The 19,583-nt window shown below is 51.0% G+C and overlaps 1 protein-coding gene and 1 long non-coding RNA gene across 22 annotated transcripts in view; one reads left to right on the top strand and one right to left on the bottom strand.

The window, feature by feature from the left end:
* Positions 1-19,583, bottom strand: part of Gramd1b (GRAM domain containing 1B) — a 235,639-nt gene that overhangs the window by 16,377 nt on the left and 199,679 nt on the right. For 19 of the 21 annotated variants that reach the window (XM_075966291.1, XM_075966287.1, XM_075966288.1 and 16 more), the window contains 6 exons: positions 13,937-13,957; positions 4,376-4,460; positions 3,778-3,881; positions 2,706-2,801; positions 1,982-2,062; positions 753-868 (listed from right to left, as the gene is read on the bottom strand). In XM_075966291.1, coding sequence (XP_075822406.1) covers positions 753-868; positions 1,982-2,062; positions 2,706-2,801; positions 3,778-3,881; positions 4,376-4,460; positions 13,937-13,957 — 503 coding nt within the window. The other 2 variants (XM_075966299.1, XM_075966307.1) reach the window with 2 other exon arrangements.
* On the top strand, positions 11,000-14,697 carry LOC142846200 (uncharacterized). Its single transcript, XR_012910043.1, has 3 exons — positions 11,000-11,450; positions 12,558-12,719; positions 14,636-14,697. It is a non-coding gene; the product is annotated as an uncharacterized LOC142846200 (long non-coding RNA).

Here is a 19,583-nt window from a genome sequence, read left to right as displayed (position 1 = left end):
AGGACTGAGCTAACCAACCTCATGGTTACTCATGAGAGACTCTCAGTTTTATAGCCCTGTCCCAAACTTCCCCACGAAGCCCAACAACCATCCTCAGAAGTTTATTTGATCTCTCCTCTTGGCTAGCAGGCATCCCCGTTTGCTTAAAACCAACCTTCTAATCTCAAAACTCCTCTGTTAACAATATTCCCCATCTCTGTTTGGAACTCCTTTCCACCAAAGAGTTAAACCAACAAAATTTTAACCAAACCTGAAATTTGTTTCTGAGCCATCAGTGAATCCTTCAAAATACATTAAGGATCTAATTACTGCAGGAGCCACTGCAACCCTCCTGGTCCAAACCACACCACTATGGAGCCTCTAAGTTATCATCTAGCAACCTTTGAACAGGTCCCCGTGTTCTCCACTTGGATGTATTTCCAGCACAGAAGCCATACTGGTCCTGTTTAGATGTTAACTCAGAACTTATGAACCGTCTATTATAAACCTGCCCATACCTTTCTGCCTAATACCGAATGCCACGTTGGCCAAAAGGCTACTTACTAGACCCTGCTCCCTTGGCCTTCTGGCTTGTCTCTGTCTCTGACCACTTCTGTAGCCCCATAGCCCTGTTACTATTCCCTCTGCCTGAAGAACTGGTTCCCTCCACTGTTTCCTGTAGGGTGACACTCAGACACCATTTTCCAAATGATGGCCTCATTTCCATTCTGATCCCCATATCCTTTGGGACGCTCACCCAAGGCCACACTCACCCCATGGTGTTGAAGTCATCGTCTGGAGGCACATAGTCCTCATCGTCACTGGTGAGACCCAGCTCATTCCCATAGCACTGGTGGACGAAATGCCAGAGCTCCTTGGGGCATAGGGGCTGCAAGAGATGAGAGCATTGATGCTGACCCTCCCTCCCCCAGGTCCTGACATTCTGCACAGAAGCTCTGTTCCTCTTGTAGGGAAAGAAGACAGAGGCCTCTCTTCCTAACTGATAGAGAGGACATCTCTATGACAATGTCATCCACCTCAGACATCCCAGTCAGATGCCAATCTCCTGCCTGAAAATGTAGACTCTAACAAAATCAAGGATGTGGGCCTCCCTTGCCTGCCCCTTCAATGGAGCTTTGCAGAGTGGGATTTAAGTGGCCTTCTGAAGATGGGAAGCACCCTACCTCCCGCACCCATGTTAACCTAAGGCCACAGTTATCTCTGAACGCCCACAGGTGCCCTGACTCAGTCTTGCAACACCCCAGAAATTAAAGGTCATTAACCCAGCCTCTCCTGACAACCTGAGTATTTCCTTCTTCATTCTAAAGGGCAATCAATTTGTGTACAAGCCTACGTCTAGTTTCCAGTGTTTGCTTATTGAGGAGGCGTCTATCTGTCCTCTTTTAAAACACTGTCCTGAGAAAAACTTTTCGTAGGATACAATTTCCAGAGAGAAGCAAAGGCGTGTCAAAGAAACGAAGATCATGGGTAGAAACAGCTACTGTGTCATAGAGAGGAAAGAAGGGAAGACAGTGGCAGTGCCAGGTGTGTGGAAAAGACAGTAGGAGCGTAAGAAAAATAGATGCAACCGATGACCGAAAAGAAAGGAAGAAGTGCCGGAAGCCACGGGTGCCTTACTCCTGACAGTGCTGGGGCATTCTCATGAAAAAGGTTGGCTCTGTTCAGGACTCAGGTCAAGATTCCTAGCAGATTTCCAGAGACATGGGCTCCTTAAATGCCTGCCATACCACAATAAAAGCACGCTTCCCAACCGGGGTAATATCCAAGTGAGAAGAACACTCTGGGTGCATGACCTCCCCAAGTTGCAGGACAGAGTCAATCCTTCCTATCTATCTATCTATCTATCTATCTATCTATCTATCTATCTATCTATCCATCTATCTGTTTTTCCGTCTATCCATCCATCCACCCACCCACCTACCCATCATCCATCTCCTTACTAACAGAAGGGCTTTCTGTGTACTTCCCTTTTGGTACTTACCTTTTCAAGGAGAGCATTCTGCCAAAGCCGGAACATCATCATGTATGTCCTATCCCGGGCCCCAAATGAAGTAAAAAAGTGCTAGATTGGAGGAGAAGATGCAGAGAAACATCTGTGAAAACTTCTAACATGGTAGATGGAAACACGGTCCTTTCTTTTATTCAAAATACTCAATCTCAAATGCTACTGACTGTCAGTTATCTAACACCGTCAGCACACCGGGGACCTGAAATCTCCAAGTCCCTGCTATAACCAAGCCCTTCTATATTTTACCCAGACTTCCTTCTGTGTTTTTCATTCCAGTTCTAAACTGTGTTCCCCAAAATATAAATGTCCTCTGCTCACCAACTCTAACTGGCAAGAGGTGAGCTGGGGTACAGCATAAACAGGAGGAGACAAACCTACTGACCCATCAACCTTCAACTAAATCTACATTTGCACATGAAGGCTATCCAACATAGTCTAGAATCACAGGACTCAAAATTTGGTATTCTAGCTCAAAGTTGCAAGTTCTAACATGCTACCCTAACCCCTTGCTCACCCAGTGCTTACGGCCTGCCTCTTCAAACCCAGTAGTCTAAAGATTAAGGTGACTTAAGGGTGAGAATATAGAGGTGTGGAGACAGGGAGTAAGATATAGGACGGGGCGCATCAGTCAAAAGACGGGGAGCAGGATATAGGACGGGGCGCATCAGTCAAAAGGTCAGAACTCGACAACACCCACCTTTTCTGAATCAGTACAGACTTGGATGGCATTGGGAATGAGGCGAGCTGTTTTCTCTTTAGTCATGGAGCAGATATCTTTCAAACGGACTGTTAGCTGGCATCCCCATGGTGACAGAGCAGCAAGCAAAAGAGGGCATTAGTACAACAGGCAAAGGGTGTCCATGTGACACTAGTAGTTGCCAAATCAAATCAAATCCCAGTTCTCATACCTCTGGCCCTGGAAGGGTCCAATTTAGAGACCTTATGCCACAGAGGCCTTGTACTAAGGAACAACTGGATTTTCTCTCTAGCCATGGGTCCCTAGATTCTACAGTCTGATACATAGACAGAGGACCTGCCATTATTGCTACTTACATCTAAGTTACCTTTATCTTATTTTTAAAAGATGAAGAAATAAAGGCAAATTTAAAAAAAAAACTAAAATCGCAGTTAATGAAGTGCAGAACCCCGAAAGTGTGCAAGTCAGTTCTTCTGAGTCCTTCAACCAATGTCCTTCCCACTTCACTGTGTCCCCTCTGCCATGACTCATACCAGATAGCTCTCTGCATTTGCCAAAGGAAATTTTTTTTTTTATATTGTCCTCCATACCCAAGAGAAGGGAAGGAAACTCATGGCAGAAGAGATGCCAGGACTGGGACTCAGAATTGGGTATCCTCCAGTACATAGGTGTGGGTTTATGTTAACAATATAAAGGCAAAGCTAGGGGTGGGGATGCACACTTTTGGTTCCAGCACTCAGGAGGCAGAGGCAGGCAGGTTTCTGAGTTCAAAGCCAAGCAAGGATACACAGAGAAACCCTGTCTGGGGAGTTGGGGGGTTGGGGGGTACACTATAAGGGCTTGGAAAGAACACAAAGCCAGTAAATAAAGAAAATGAAAGCAGCCTTCTCAGTCACAGCCAAGACAATGCCCAAAGGGACAAGTCTGGGTCTTTTTTTTTTTCTTTTTGCAACTCTGGGAACCAAGCAGAGAGAAGCCTGTGCATGCTGGGTAAGCTGTACGTGTACTACCACTGAGAAACAATGCCTGCATTGCCCACCGTCCCCCACCTTCCCAAGTATCAGGTCTTTACCAAAGTTTCCCATCGGAAGATGTTGCTGTAGAAGCAGATCCAGTTTTCTGAGAGGTAGAGTCGGCCCTGAAGAAGAATGTCTCTTTGGAGTGCACAAGAGTAATCTGTGTACGAAGCAGGAGATGGGAGCTCAGAAGCAGGGGACATTGCCAGCAAACCAGTGTACAGTGAGCGGGCCACCCATCCCTCCAGCACCGGGGGAGCCCAGCCGTCTGCTGCTGACCAGGTGAGCTAGTCATTGCCTGGTGGCCGGATAATGCGTGAGCCAACGATGGGCCGAATTTAAAACCATTTTAAAAAGTCCAGTGGTGTTCAGTAAGTTCCATCCCCTTACTACCATGGCAGCAACTGGTTGTATGGAGCCGCCACTCGCAGAGGTTCAGTATGCCTCTGAATCCCCCCTGGGTGGGCTCTCAAGGATGCATGCCACAGGCATGGTGCTTGATCCTAAGACCTGGGACTTAAGATGTCGCCTGGTGCCAGCACGACCTTCCTGCTTGTGTTGGCTCTCAGCCTCTGGTCAGAGGCAGCCCGAGTACTCTCTCTCTCTGGAACTCACAGACTTCCTGGTTGGCCCCCTCCCAGGATACTAGCTCACCAACAATGAGGCGCTCCGTGTCTGGAAGTTGCTTAAAGAGCTTTCTGAAGTCTTCATTTCTCTGCTTGTAAGTGGGGCTTAATACCTGCGTAACAACAGCCAAGGTTAGCATGATGCGTCCACACGCTGTAGGATTAGAGATGGGTGATGGGGTGGAGAAGGGGGATGCTTGTGTGGTAGGTAGAAAGGCAGAGAGAGGAAGCTCTCTTCCCATAGTCCCTCAGAGGCCAGGTTAAGACAGGAGCCTTGGCACGGAGAAATAGCATAGAGAGCCTGGTCCTGAAAATCCCTTCACGCAGCATTGGTCAGTGAAAAATATGGGGTCCACGTGTATCGCAAGAAGGGTAAGCAAGAAAGGAAACCTTCGAGTGTCTTCCCAGGACCTAACACGCCAGTTATCACTGTCCTGCTTCCTGCCAGTTCTACCTTGGCAGTGGAAAGGACCGAGGGCTATGCTAGCTCTCAGCAGGACTTTGAAGAGGGTTGGACACTGTGGACCTCTTGAAGTTTGTTGTGACTAACACAGTGAGCTAAAGACGGGATTTTTCTTCAAATCATAAAACATGGCACTAAAAAACTTTTTAAAAAGCCAGTAATAGAAAGGAAAGCACGAGCTGTAGAAAGTGCATCTGGCACACGGGCAGGGCACTTCCCTCCCTATCTCACCAAACAACCTGCCAGGCCAATGTACAATGAGAAACTGAGGCAAGACAAAAGCCTCATGCCCAAGGGTACCCAATGCTATACAGTGCCAGACCCCAAGACTCAGAAGTCCATCCTCCATAAGCCATAGAAGCCAGGGGAGGACCAGGCACTTGCCCAGTAAAGAGACTCAGACCCTAAAACCTGCTATGCATCCTGGGCCTGCTCATTGCCATAGACTAACTTAACAGATCTTCCTTGGAAATCCCACCAGCTAGTAGTTAGGAATTCTGTCCTTTCGATGCGTACAGTCTTAAGAGCTTTAAAAAAAAATGGTAATAGAAAAGATGGGTGCCCGTAGATGAAGGCCACTCAAGGGTGATGCAAAGATTACAACCTAGGGTGAGTCACACATGAGGACAGAGGCACATCTGCATTCCACCGGGCCATGTGCTGACCTACTTAACTCACACTAGGCTGCTGACCCTCTGCCAGAGACGCATGCCTGAGGGACAGATTGTCCTGCTGGCAGTGACATGTGCTTCCTGGCCTCTCACCCTCTCACCCACTTCCCGGGGAATCCACAGGCACACTACTGCTAGGGGACGGACCCTTCAACTCTTCATGCTTCAACTTTCTATGAAGCTAAGTGACCCGCATGGAAACAGTCTGGGAGTGATTGCATCTGAACCCAGCGCTGCCCGCCTCCGCCACAGCCTGACCCTCGGACTAGAGGAAGAGGAACGTGGAGGGAGTTAGAGAGAGAGAAAAATGTGTGCATTCAGTTTGGGCCGATGTTCCAAGAGAGAGAAACCAGAGAAGAGTGTGGAAGAGGAATTTCTCATTAATCTGTCTGTAATTTGAATTCCAAGCTTTTGTTCTTGACTGACTTACACGTGTATTATGAGAGGCCCAGTTATCTTCCCCAAAGTATACCACACTATCATCATATAATGCCAATCTTCCCATCAGGTTTCCAGGCCACTAGAGGAAGTCATCTAGAAGCTTATCTAGTTCACAAATCCTACAGCTAGGAAAGACGTCAGGCCGGGTGGTGGTAGCACGGGCCTTTAACCCCGGTACTCAAGAGTCAAGGGAGGGAGATCTCTGAGTGCGAGGCCAGTCTGGTCCAAGTGAGTTCCAGAACAGTCAAGGCTACACAGAGGAAATCCTGTCTCAAAAAACCAATCAAACAAACAAGCAAGCAAAAAAAAAAAAAAAAAAACCCTCAAACAAAGACCTCAGATATAGCAGTCCTCCAAGAATCACTAGGTACTATGCAAAGATCCCGCCTTTTAGAACAGAATCCGCACACAGGAAACCCTTGCTTAACAAACAGGCTGACCGCTCATATAGTCCTCACAGTCCCCCTTCTAGACAGCCTCACGACGAGCACACAGCCACCACATACATCACCGCACCTCACCACAGGGTAAATTTCATCACCCCACTTCATACTTATGGGAAATGAGACGGAGGCAAAGCAGCTTGCTGAGGAATGTGAAGACCCAGCGGAAATGGAATGGGAGTCTTATCCAACTGCTAAAAAGAAAACCATGGGGTTTGCCGCAACAGCACACTCATGGGAGGAGAGACTTGCCCGCTTTGGGGTTCCCTCTAGCTTCTCTCACCCCTGGGAGAGTCTTTAAAAAGTTCCTACAAGGAGGTCCCCAATCCACTTCAGGGGAAACTGGGTATCAGGCATCCAGTAACCTGATGCCGAGAGCCCTTCTAGTTCCAATATTTCATTCATAGTGTCCTCTTCTCTGGAATTCTATCATAGCCAATGAGATAGAGGCACAGAAATCTATGTACAATCTCCCAAAAGCAAGCAGGAAAGGACATCGATCGTTCGTGCTTATAGCAGTGGGAAGGAACAAGGAAGATCTCCTTACTCCACATCTGTCCCGAGCTGTCTTTATTCTGTCTGTTGGTGTAGATGGTAGGCCAGCCTCTCTGCACTAAAGTACAAAGACACATTGGATGGGAACACTTGGCTTTCAATCCCATGCCCCTTTGATGCTGGGGAACCTAGCCCCCTACACACACTCTCTATGTACTCGTAAAACATTCTCTTTCAAAGGTGAAGCAGGGCTCACCTCTATAAAATGGCCAAAGAAGGCTGGCTCAAGGGTTGTCAAGTCTGAGACTCTCAGCAGGGCCAAGTGTGGCATGAAAGAGTGCACAGAATAGTCACAGGGACATGGGGAATTCGGGTGACACACTCACGGCCGGGATTTTCTCAGATCCATGCCAGCAGGAGCATTCTGCACCAACAGGTGCGTCGGCGAGTCTCTTCAAGTACCACAGCAGAGACTGGCTATCCCGTTCCAGCAGGAGGCTCCAGAGGACCCCAGACTCTGTCAGAGATTCCATCACCCCCAACAAATGGCCCAGGCAAGGGTCCCCAGGTCCTTGTGCTGATCCCCAGGTTCCCTCAGAATGAAAGCAGTGAGTCTAGCCTGGACTGAACCCAGGTGATCCCGGGCTTCTGCACAGAGGGTCTAGACAATCCTCTCTTAGAGCCGTGCTCCCCGTGCAAACTCTCACAGATGAGAGGCTATAAGAAGCATGGGTCTCAGAGCGGGCTGGCTGGCCAGTGTCCCACAGCTGGACTCCGCTTTATCCTTCCCATCTTCAGTCCAGGGGCAGCCCAGACGGGGTGTGGTCAGGCGATACTCCCCGGTCAGTGCAGCCACTCAGGAGTCCAGGCGAGGCGCGAAGACATAGACACAGCAGGTACGCAACACGGGCCGAGAGTTGCGGAAGGGCAGCCCCACGTGAACAGGCAAACTCCGCAGAGCAGGGTGACCCACAGCTCGGTCCAGAGGTCTATTTCCACTAGCTACTCACACTCAGGGTGACTCACAAGTGACTCTTCGGGAGCTCCGGGGAAGCTCGTAGTGGCACAGATCCTTAGTCCAGATATGCCCCACAGACTGGCCTGCTCAGTCAATGTGTCTATCCCCCATCAGACCAGGACCGCTGTGACTCACAGCTCTCACCCAGGCAGACCCGGCCACCACTTAGCTACAGCACAGGGCCTGCGCTCATCCCCACCCCTGCACACACCCCTTTGGCCTCCAGAAGGCACTCCTTTCAGCTGGCCAGCAAATGACTTCTTTGTTAAGAGTCACTGGGGCCTGAGGGAGGGAGGCAGGGCTGGTGGGCGGGCAAGGCCAGAGCCCCGCACATGCTTCAAGTTACAGGATCTGGGTGATGGGCCTGGCCAATGTCCTACAGTAACCCCGGGCCTAGCCTGGCCTCAACCAGCAGATGTTTCCTGCAATGGAAAGTTGCTGGCCAGGGCTCTCAGTGGAGGAAGAGGAGGGGAGGCGCACAGGGCATCAGAGCTCTGGGGACATCTGAAATTTGAGACTGAATAGAGCAGGGGTTTCTTAAGAGACAGGTCTCCTCTAAGGAACTTCTTTATTCGGCAACTTCTCTGATGCAACTGCAGCCAACATGGGACTCTCCAAATGTGCTGGTCACAGAGAAGTCGGACAGATAGTCTGGAGAAGAGGAGGTCAACCCGAGGTGCTCTCCCGAGGACTAGGCCCCATGGAGACATAGGATCAAAGCCAAGCAGAGTCACAGGCAAGCTGCTCAGACCTTGAGGGCAAACTGTAAGAGCAGACCTTCTGAACCCTGGTGAGAAGGTGGGAGACAAGTCAAAGAAAGAAATGGCAGCCAGGCCGTGGGGGCACAAAGGGTGCTGCGCCAGTGGGTCTCAACCTGTGGGCCACACCCCCTTTGGGGATCGAATGACCCTTTCACAGGGGCTGTGGATGATCGGATATTTACATGACGGCTCAGGACAGCAAGCACCACAACTACAGTTATAAAGAAGCAAAGAAAATAACTTTACACTTGGGGGTCACCTCAGCATGAGGAGCTGTATTAAAGAGTTACAGCATTAGGAAGGTTGAGAATCACTGAGCGCGGCAGAGAGGTAGAGAGGGGGAATAGACAGTGTGGGGACTGGGAGGGTGTGGACTCCCACAAGATCCTCAAAATAGTCAAGGCAGCTCTGTTCTACCCAGCTAGCCTACCCTATCAGGAAGGTCTTGGACTGCTGCATCAGGGTAATGTTCCTTCTTCTTATAAACCTAGTAATTTCCTATGCTGAAACTTTAGTATGTTTAAAAATTACGCCAGTGATGCCAAAGAACACAGATTCTTGGGTCTCAGACCCGAAGAGTCCAGCTAAGAGGAACATGACAGCCACTGTTAAGGTAAAGAAAGGGGAAAGAATCCTCGCCCGACGCATCTTCTAACTCGCTCCCCTTTCCATCTTGAAGGACACCTGCCTTCATCCAACCTAAGGTAAACCCCACTTCATTAGAAACTATCTGCCCTAGGAATGAGACACCTTTCAGTTCAATCTTCCCTAGTACTTAGTATTTCATATATTGTGTAAAAAATATCTATGACATGAATGCATTCCCTATCGCTTTATTGGCATCTTATCACACACACACATGTACACACACACACACACACACACACACACACACACACATCCCTAGATCATAAGCCTGACTTCTTGAAGCATAGTCCCTGCCCTGACTCCATCCTAAGATCAAGTTCTCTCTGCCCTATGTGTCAGCGGTCCTCAGATTTTGTGAAGGGTGAATGCAGCAATTCTGTTTTCCAGGGTGGCCGCAACACTTCCCTTCAGATCCATGCCACACCCAAGACACAGGCAGTACAGACCATTCCGGAAGGCTGTGGGAACTTAACAGAAAGTCCCTGGAAGCTCTGGTACCTAGGCGACAAACACGGGACAGCCAAGATGGTGACTATTTGGACAAGACAGAGACAGTTAGCACCCAGAGACATATTGCTGTAGACTGAGGTGACTCTCAGTCTGCCTCAGCCCTGGTCTCCACCCCCTCACCACGGGCTTGGCAGGACAGGGCCAGAACTCCAGGAGCGGGAATTGGCTCCTAGCTAAACATTAACTCTACGGCAAACACTGGGTGCTGGGACCAACTGGTACCCTTTCTCAGCCCAGACTCAGCAGGAAGCAGGGGGTGAGAGAGCCCAGGTTAAAAAAAAATAGATTTTGGTTCAGCATTAACCTCACCTAGGAAGAAACCAGTGAAGAACCACAAAGGAAATCCTGGTGCTTCAGCCAAATCCGGTAGGCAGAAGCCAGATGCGGATGGGACAAGGAGGTGACTAAACACGGGGTGGGCCCAGGTGCAATGGAGAAGGGTGGAGAAAGGGAAGGATGGGGGGTGTGTCTCATCTGGAGAAGCCATACCACCACCGGGGAGTGAAGGATGGGGTTAACTATCATGAGGGTAGCAGCCAGGAAGATTCTTCAAAGTTATGGGTAAAAATCCTAGGTGGGAGACAGATGGACGAAGAGGAAGGACAGTCCTTGGAGGAAATACTAGGCACTGGGCATGTCATCTCTGCCACCCCCAATACCTTCATCCACTCCTACAAAGCTTGTCCTATGGTTCTCGAACCGACGCCAGCGAGACTTGCTGTGTCATTCCCAAGATTGGCACAGTCCCCCTTCCCTTCCTTAAAGCCAGCTTCCCTAACAGAGGACAGTGTTAGACAATGTGGGTGCTGTCTCTAGCAACTGCCCTATTCTAGGCTTTGTCCCTAAGTTGCTATGGAAACACTAACCCCCAAGGAATGAGGCATAAGGCAGGAGGGTTTATCTGCCCACCTGGAGCTCAGCAAGACCCATGCCTACTGGGACTAGAAAGGACCGTATTTAATAGGCGTATGTCATTCCTCGGGCTTCAGCCTTATTTCTGATCACAGTTTCAAATCCCTGCCACCTGACCCCTTAAGCTCCTGACCACCGGGACTGCACCCTTGGACTCCTGGGCTGGAAGACTTGCTGACTAAAACGAGCTGGTCAGTTGTAGTGGGAAAGGGCAAGACGAGCCCCAGGGCAGCGGCAACAGACAGTCTTCATACACCACCCTGACCCTGACATTCTGCCCTCCCCGGACTTCTCCCCATGTCACTGGGGTCTAGCCACTTCCCTTCTTATGATTCACCCTTCAGGTCAGGTCTGTTATTTTGTTGACAGCTTCCCTTTGGCTAGCCCTGGGACAATGAGTTAATGGCTTTTCTCTTCTACAGACTGGGAGTGGTGACGGTAGAATGGCTTCCTCTTAAATTACACCCAGGCCCCTTGAACAGGTCTCCGGGGGACTCCTATAGTAGTCAACACTCTGTAGAGCCCTGACTTTAGCCTGCCCCCAGGGTAGGAGACTATAAAGCTTACATCTAAAGGACTCCTAGTGCCAGGGATAGAACTTGAGGTAAGGCAGTTGGTGAGCTGACTCTAGCTCGGAGAAAGAGAAAAAGCACCATCTACAGCCACAGGAACAGGACACCAGGATCCTCTCTGAAGGTCAGACTCCACCAGCCCGCTAGCAGGGAGCAACAAAGGTGAAAGGTAGGTTTAACGCAAAGTGGCTCATAACGAAAAGGGTTGACTGAGAGCCTCCCAGAGACTATGGTGGGGGGGGTGACAATGCTGAAGGACGGGTCAACTGAAGTTCCCCTGATGGTGCATCTGAGCACAGTATATGAGAGAAGGTGGTACTTAGCCAGCCAGGGCCCAGCGAGTACTACAAAACCCTATCCAACGCGGGGCTCTCGGAACGCAGGTTGCAGAGTCTCGTTCTAGCCGAGGCAACCGTGCCAATGTCCAGGGTAAATGTCTTCATGGGGTCAGAGAGAACCCAAGGGAAACTTCTGCAGTGTCAACCAGACAGGCTAACCACACTATTAAGTGGCTCTGGAAAACAGAATCGGGGCATCTGTCTTGTCAGTAAGGGTAAGAGGATCTCATCCAACTAGCCTGTCTGGGTTCCATATCCAACCTGCCTCTCTGCTACTGCAGGCGCTGAGCAACCTCTTTAGGAGCTACTCTTGTACAGGGAATATAGGAAGAAGGGAAAACAGAGGTCACGGACTGTGCGATTCCCATGCACACCTCTTAGTACCTACAGCTAGGGCAATGGAAACCCTGTTTCTGGGGTCCTGATGGTCACCTGTCATTTCTGTTTCCTCCTCCACTTTCAATCCCTTCTGCTTTCTGCGCCCAGCAGGCAGCAGCCCAGAGAAGGCAGGAAGAAATGTATGTGTTGGTGATCTCCTGGAAGACTTACCAAGGTTCCCACAACCTGTCTTTACAATGAGTGCTCGGATGTCACAGCTTCAGAATCAGGCTGAGGGAGGACAGGGAGATAGAAGAAGTGGAGGGGTAGGGTGACTTAAAACATGTAGCCCTCGGGAAGAAACGGAAAGGCAGCCATGTGACTGGAGAGCAGAGACCAGAGAAGAGCATGAAGAGGGGAGAAAAGAATGGTGGGTGTTGGGGAGAGCCATAAAAGGAACGGGAAAGGAAGGCAAGCAGCAGCAGCTGCACCGAAAGCCACGCGAGGAGAAAGGGAGCGATCGGAGCAAAAGTTGCAACCAAGATGGGATTTGCATGTCCAAATCCGGATGCTTTAATTGCCCAATAGCACTGTGGTCATGTGTTTTCTGTATCCCTTAGGTGACACTAATTTATGCAATGCCTCTCAACAGGAGATTATTAGGGAGGAGGCTGGGGTATTTGCGACAGCTGGTCCATGACAGCTCCCACGCAGAGAGAGCTCCTCCCACCAAGATAGGAGCTGCCATCAGTCTGAGGAGGCCAGAGGCCAGAAGACCCTTGGTGAGTCAGGAAGAAGGAACAGGCGGGGGAGTGGGGGAGGCAGAGTTCAGCTTTTCTTCCACCCGCTGTCATCTCCATCCTCAACTTCCCCACATCAACACGGGCCATTTGGGGTGCTCAGTGGGGCTGTGGTTGGTGGGGCAATAAAAAGCTGGTGGGATAGGCAGACCCAGGGCAGCTTGTGGGATGCCAGAGTGCTAGCTGACACGTGGCTAACTTTAGGGAACTACTTAACTTACTAACATGCTCTACATGAACACACGCATGGCCCAGAGGGATGATTTCGTCCCACAGCCCCATACTGAACACATGCCTCTCCTCAAGCCCTTCCTCTGCTCCCTCCCACCCTGTCATTCCACCATCACGATAGCTTCTCCGAGCCTCAGCTCCCACTGGAGCAGAAGTGGGTACAGGAGGAGGTGAGCTGGGGTGCAGGAGGAGTATTCTCAGCACAGACAAGGGTTTGAAGCCAGGCCACAGTGCACCTCAGCTCTTCCACTAGGCAGTGCCCCTAAAGGCATCCAACATGTGACCAGGGAAGGCTGAGAGACTCTGGTCAGCTCTCCTTCCAGGGAAGAGTTCAGAGCCTCACAACCCGATCTATGTAACAAAGAGAACAGGGCCTTCACAGGGAGGGCCTCACGACCTGGCCTATGTAATAAGGGGCACAGTGCCTTCACAGGGACTGCTAAAACTCCACAGGACATTGTCAGGGCTCAGAGCTAGATAAATTGCCACTAGGAGTGACCTTGACTCTACTTCACAGACCTACAGCCAAGCCCTACAGCAGGCGCTTGCTTTGGAGGACACTGGATGTCAGCGACACATTCCATCCCATAGCATAGTCTCTCAGCTCCAGTTCCCCCAAAAAGACATCTTGGTTAGTGGATGCCAACTTTGGCCTCCTGGCTCCCTGACCCCGGAATTCTGTCTGGCCTTGAAATAGTCACTCTCCCATGGCTGCGCTGACTTCACATAGGGCACTAGATGAGGAAAGCAACGAGGCGGGTCATTTCTTTGCCTCCCCAAATCAAACCCTCCTCCCCAAGACTTCTCCATCCTGCTATAGATGGGAACTACTCTATCTATTTTGGGGTGAGAAAAGGTTGGCAAGGGCAAAAACTCAGAGAACTTGACAATGTTACCTCCCTCTGCCCACCTCTGCTCCGCCCCCCATTTTACTATCACCCAACAAGAAGAGAAACAGAAATACTTACATTGTACCAACTCTGGCTTTTCTGAAAAGAAAATAAAAAGAATGAAATTAGTTAGGGAAGAGATACTGGGAGCAGCCAGAGTCTTCCTTCCCCCTGGGGTAAAGGTAACACAGACAGCAGTGGGGGGCTAAGGAGAAGGAATCCAAATGCAGCCCAATGCTTCCCGTGTCGATGCTCAGGAGGGTCCTCCTTTCGCAAGACAGATCCAGAAAGGAGGCCCAGGGAGCAGTCCATGCTGGAAGCCCCTCCACAGCTGGGGCAGTTGGAGATGCAGGCAGTGGCAGCACTAGCTAGCGCTCGACCAGAAGGGAGTCAGAGCCCCATCCATCGCCAGGTTCTGCTGATGGGGGTGTGGGATGTGTGGTAGGCATCCAAAGCCTCGTTCCTGAGTGGGTTTTGACTAGAAGCAAAGTATAGATGGAGCCCAGTACAGCCTTCTGCTCCGGGTCATCTCTGGCAAAGGCAGGGTGGGGTATCTCGGTGATGGCAGAAGAGGCAGCTTAAAGTCACACAGTGCTCCTAGCTGGCAGGTGAGTAAATTCTTCCTATCCCGACAACTGGCTGACCTCCTCACAGCTAACGGCAGAGGGATGGGCTGGGGTTCGGCAGGGGGAGAGAGAAGAATCGTGTCATCTTGGAAGGCTTCTCCCAACCCATGGTGTGACAACTCGGTGTTCATAAAGCCTCATTCTGTCCCAGCCCTAGAGTGGAGGAATTCTCGCTCTGACCTCCCCAGGGGATCTGAAACTTAACAATGAAAGAAGGGGAATGGCTGGAGCCTGCTGTGCCTGTTTCCGGCCTCTACTTGTGAACATTCTGTGTGGATGTAAGAAACCTCACCCACAGGTCAAAGCCTTGAGGTGAGACCAGAGGATGGAGCCTGTGCAGTCAGCAGCCTGGAGTGTTTTTTAGCATAAATCCAGAACTGGGCAGGCACTGTGTCAGCTGGTATGCTGTGGTGTGTGTGTGTGTGTGTGTGTGAGAGAGAGAGAGAGAGAGAGAGAGAGAGAGAGAGAGAGAGAGAGAGAGAGACAGAGACAGAGAGAGAGAAAGAGAGAGAGAGATTGACAGGACAGGGTAGAGGTGACTCTGTGAACCAGGGTGGGAAGGGCTGTGACCACAAAAATGACCAGATGATCATGTGATCTTCCCTCACCAAGTTCTTCCTTTTGACCCTAAGTCTGGCCGACACCTTGACCCTGTACTTTGGTGGTAGGAGGCAGGCAGTAGAAGTGGCCCAGGTGTGAATATGCTTCCCCCTCACACAGCTTTCACTGGCCAGTCTGCCAGGGCAGCAGGGCGCAGGGCAGACACTCAGTCCCCCTCTGCTAGGGGCTCTCTGTGGGGTCATTCCTCAAAAGGCTGTCACTGTGGTCTAACCTAGAAGGCACAGTCTTTTACCATAGAGCCACCCCCTCCTCCAATCCAGAAGCTGAAGGGCGAACCCACACATCCAAGACTGTTTCATCACAGAGTAGGAATTGCTACCTTGTAGGAAGGAATTCCGGACTTGGCCTCCCTATCATTCAACCAAGGCTCTACATGCTTGGAGGAGGGTGGATGGAGCAAAAAAGTTGTATCTAACAGGGCCTGCGCTTCTATAGACTTTTTGAATGTTCACAATGACAACTGACTCTAAGACCACAAGAAATGATGGAGGGTGTAGATGTTGGTTAAAAGCCCCTCATAATGACAGCGAGTACACTCTTGCAGCCATCACCCAAACTATACAGGTATCCAGTGATGCGCTAGCCCCGACCCAAGCTAGTCACCTGCTTCACAGATGAGGAACATCTCTCAGCTGCACCTAACCACTTCATCCCTTGTCACTTTTGTATACAACCCAAAGAGGAAAGGGGGTGGTGGGACCAGAACCCTCTGTGGTCCTCAAACATGGAGCCTGCCCTCCGGCCCATGCAGACAGAAGTGGCTCTCTTCCTACGCATTATCAAGATGTCGGTTCCTTAAGAAACTGCTTGAAACAGTTTCAAGGTCCCAAGAGCTCCAGTTAGAAACATTAGCCCCATCTCTACCTAGCTCTGTGATATCTAATATTTGTTATAAAGTGAGAGCAAGGAAGGATGTCTAAGAACTGAAAGAAATGAGGAAGGCGCCCTCTAAAGCAAGGGCTTTGCAGGCTCTGCCCCTGATGGGAGCTCTACAGTGTCTTCTAGCCAGCACTGAGGGTGCCTCGGGGACTCGTATATTAACATCTACAGGGACATCCACATTAACCCTCAAGACTGTCCAGCAGGAAGGAGTTCCTGACCTTTGACCTGCCTCCTGGGGAAGAATTACATCCTTACGGCTTAGCATTCCTGGTCTGAGTGCTGAAGGGACCTCCTGTAAGGGAAGACCTTAGAGAGGCTTAACAAGGCCCAGGACGGTGGCAGGGGCCCAAACAGGCAGGACAGAGAGACTGCCTACCATTGTAGGCACAAGGCGGCACAGAAGTCGGGAGGCCAGGCTCTGAGAGTTTATAGCGGATGATCAAAGGGGAAGGACGTGAAGCACAAAGACAGCTGTTGGGGACAGGGTTAGAGCCGGACGTGGAGGACTTGGAGGACCTGTCCTGTGTTTCTTTGGACTTTCCTACAAGAAACCAGACAGGCAAGGACTAGATAGGATGCAAGGCTCCTGGAAACATACCCAAACTACCTTACAACAGTTTCCTGCCCTTGCATCCAAAAGCATCTATCTCCCAGAGCAAAGGCTCAAAGAAGTCTGGAAGGGGGGCAAGGGGAGAATGGGACCAGGAGCTCTACATTAAGCGTAAGTTGGGAAGAAGGACAAAAAAAAAAAAAGTCTTACTTTGATCAGATTAAGTTTGTCATACTGAAAAGAAAACCATAAAAAATTAGAATTCAGACAGACAAACAAACAGAAAGGTGAAAGGTCACAGTGGCACCAGTGGCACAGCACCGGGCATTGCCAAACACCAACAGAGAGCTAAGCTGCAAGGCAGAAGCCGAGGATGGAGTGGCCCTATCTGCTTGGCAGACCTGCAAAGGCTGAGCCGTGCTCTTGAGCTGGAGGAGGCAGGAAAGCATGCCCTGGCTCCCTCTGGTGGCCACAGGCAATCACTACCAAGAGCAGCTCAATTGTGGCCCAAACAGGGGTTTCTGAGAGTGAAAGTCAGCCCTGGGGGTTCTGAGCAGAAGCAAGAAATCAGCCTCAACCACTGAGACAATGATAGGGAAGGTGAAGCCTTAATGATTTCCCTGTCTCTGATCCCCTGACCCCTGTGTGAAGGAGGCACCTTGCAGCCTGCTTGAAAACACACAGGGTGGCCTCTTTGCAGGAGGTGGTCACGGGTGACCTAGCTATGTCTGTAGCAAAAACAGCTCCAGCTCACAGAACCTCTGCACGACTATATCTGGCCACCTTGAGAGGGTGCTCCCCAGGGAAGCAGTGTTAAAGGCTTTTGGCCTTGCCCCAGCAGCACTTCCTGGCAGCCCAACAGCTGGACCTGCACTGAACCCTCTGCAGCCAGTGGGTCTTGCAAACGCACGTTCCGGGTTGACCATAGCTGCTGCCCTGTGCACTCGCACGACATGGTAGTCCCCAGCTCAGTGGTCAGCAAGCTTTGTGCTGCTCACCGAATGAGTAAGAGCTGTACACTTCAGCTTAGGACTGGAAAGACTATAAAGACTCGGAGAAGACATGGAGAGAAGGGATAACCTGATGCCCACATCCAGCCAGATCCTCCTTCTTCCGGATGAGCCTCACGCCCTCTGGCACACATTTCAACTAAGGCAGAGGGGCGAGCACTCTGGCATAGTGACCCAAAGTCTTATACAAGCCCTGTCCCCAGATACTGGGCCTGCCTTAACCTGCCCAGCCTCCTACACACCGAGAGGCCTCCTGCTGGGTTCCTCGCTCCAGGCTGTCCTCCACTGGCAATAGCCACTTCAAGTCCTGAGAGCACTTGGAGTCTGAAGGGCACAATGGGCAGGCATGGGTGTGGGGCTTCGCATTCTTCCACCAGGAACGAACAGTGATGTGCCTTCCTCCCCAAAGACGCCTGCAGACACTGTTGTAAGTCTTCCCGCGGCTTCTTCCAACTGCACTGCTCCCCGACAATTGATTTCCTGGGCTCTATTGTCTTAGTACCGATTGTTCACCATTTACTCACTCCTTGGACCCTGGGTAGACAGAGCCTGGCATCTCTCTCTCCTGCAATCATATATCCAGAGCCTGGTGGGTCCTGCACAGTCATCAACCTCCAGACGCTGGCACTACACCCTCTTTGATCGAAACCCAAGGCTCTAAGCAAACCATGAATGAATTCCAGGGTGGTACAAGCAAGGAAGTAGTGAGGGGTGCCCTGGCCAAGCAGCTCTCACTGGTGGAGGGAAAGACGAACTGGGCAGATGCCGGGAGGTCTCGGCAGCGCCATCACTGACCCTCTGTCTCGGGTCCCTCCCATCAGTCTCTCGTCACTTCTGCCAGAAGCCAGAAAGGGGCCACAAAGAACAACAGTATGACTGACCGGAGGCACCATACCCACAGGAAAGGAACTACCTACCCCCTGCAGGACTCTGCTTTTAGGAAGCACCACGCTCGAAGGGAAACACATTCCCACTAGTGATGGTGTTTGAGAAGCAAGCAGACACGAGGGCTGGTGGGGGAGGGGGGGTCGTCAGGCTCTGTTCTCTGACGTTAGGTGCGGTGGGAGTAGACCCTCAGTGACTTCCAAGCCAGACTGCCAAGGGATGGGGGCAGGGCACAGTGGGATCGGCCCTTCTGGGAAAGGGACCAAGCAGGACATATGGGCAGAACTGGCAGGGGTGGAGGGAGGGGGGCTGAGCTGAGCTGAGCACTACAGACAATCCAATACTAGAGGGGAAGAGGAAAAGATGGAGACAAAGATGGCTTACTTTTGAGAGGCGCTTGTGAGACTAAAGACCATGCATGCAGAGGACGTATTTGGGAAACAGTGGGGAGAAGAGGAAGAACAAGAAATCAGAAGACAAATTCAAGTGGGGAAACCAGCTCCCAAGCCTCCCGGGGAGGGGTCCCCTTTCTCGTGCCCTGCGAGTCTGGTGGTTTAGGAGCCCCTGGGCAGAGGTACCTCTTGATTGCCAGAGGCCTGGGAGTGGAAGGAGAAGGCTGGGGAACCACAACCATGTGAGGTCTCTGTGCTAAGCCTTGGACCAAGGAGCCTGGGTGCACAGGTGTACAGGGACAGGAAGGAAAGGCCCTGGGACTGTCCCTTCTGCAAGATGAGGAGGTGGGCATGTAGTTAGGCAGGGTGACAGCCAAGGAGGAGGTTAAAAATAACACTCTGGAAGGTTCCCTGAAGCCTGCCTTTCTGGCAATACAGGTGTCCCAAATAGTGTCCCTTTACCAGTTCAAGGGACCAAATTTAAAGGATTAAGCAGATGACTTCTCCTGATCCCCAGAGCCCCCTCCTTATCTCAAGGGTCATGAAGTTTCATAGGTACTACAGAGAGATGGAAAGTGGGGGAGAGGAGGGGCATGTGGCTCAGGACTCGCCCTGAGTGCTTAGACAGGAATCTTCAATTAGGGTCTCCCCCTGATGGCTCTGACCTGACCTGAGCGCATAGACACTGGGGCTGTTCAAGCACGTGAGTACCTAGTCAGTACCTTCTTCCTGCAGCTAGCTAACGAGGGGTACTGAGGC

Source organism: Microtus pennsylvanicus, chromosome 3 (assembly GCF_037038515.1).
Source record: "Microtus pennsylvanicus isolate mMicPen1 chromosome 3, mMicPen1.hap1, whole genome shotgun sequence".
NCBI classification, from domain to species: Eukaryota; Metazoa; Chordata; class Mammalia; order Rodentia; family Cricetidae; genus Microtus; species Microtus pennsylvanicus.
The sequence above is the reverse complement of the archived record's forward strand: the minus strand, read 5'-3'. Positions and strand labels throughout refer to the sequence as shown.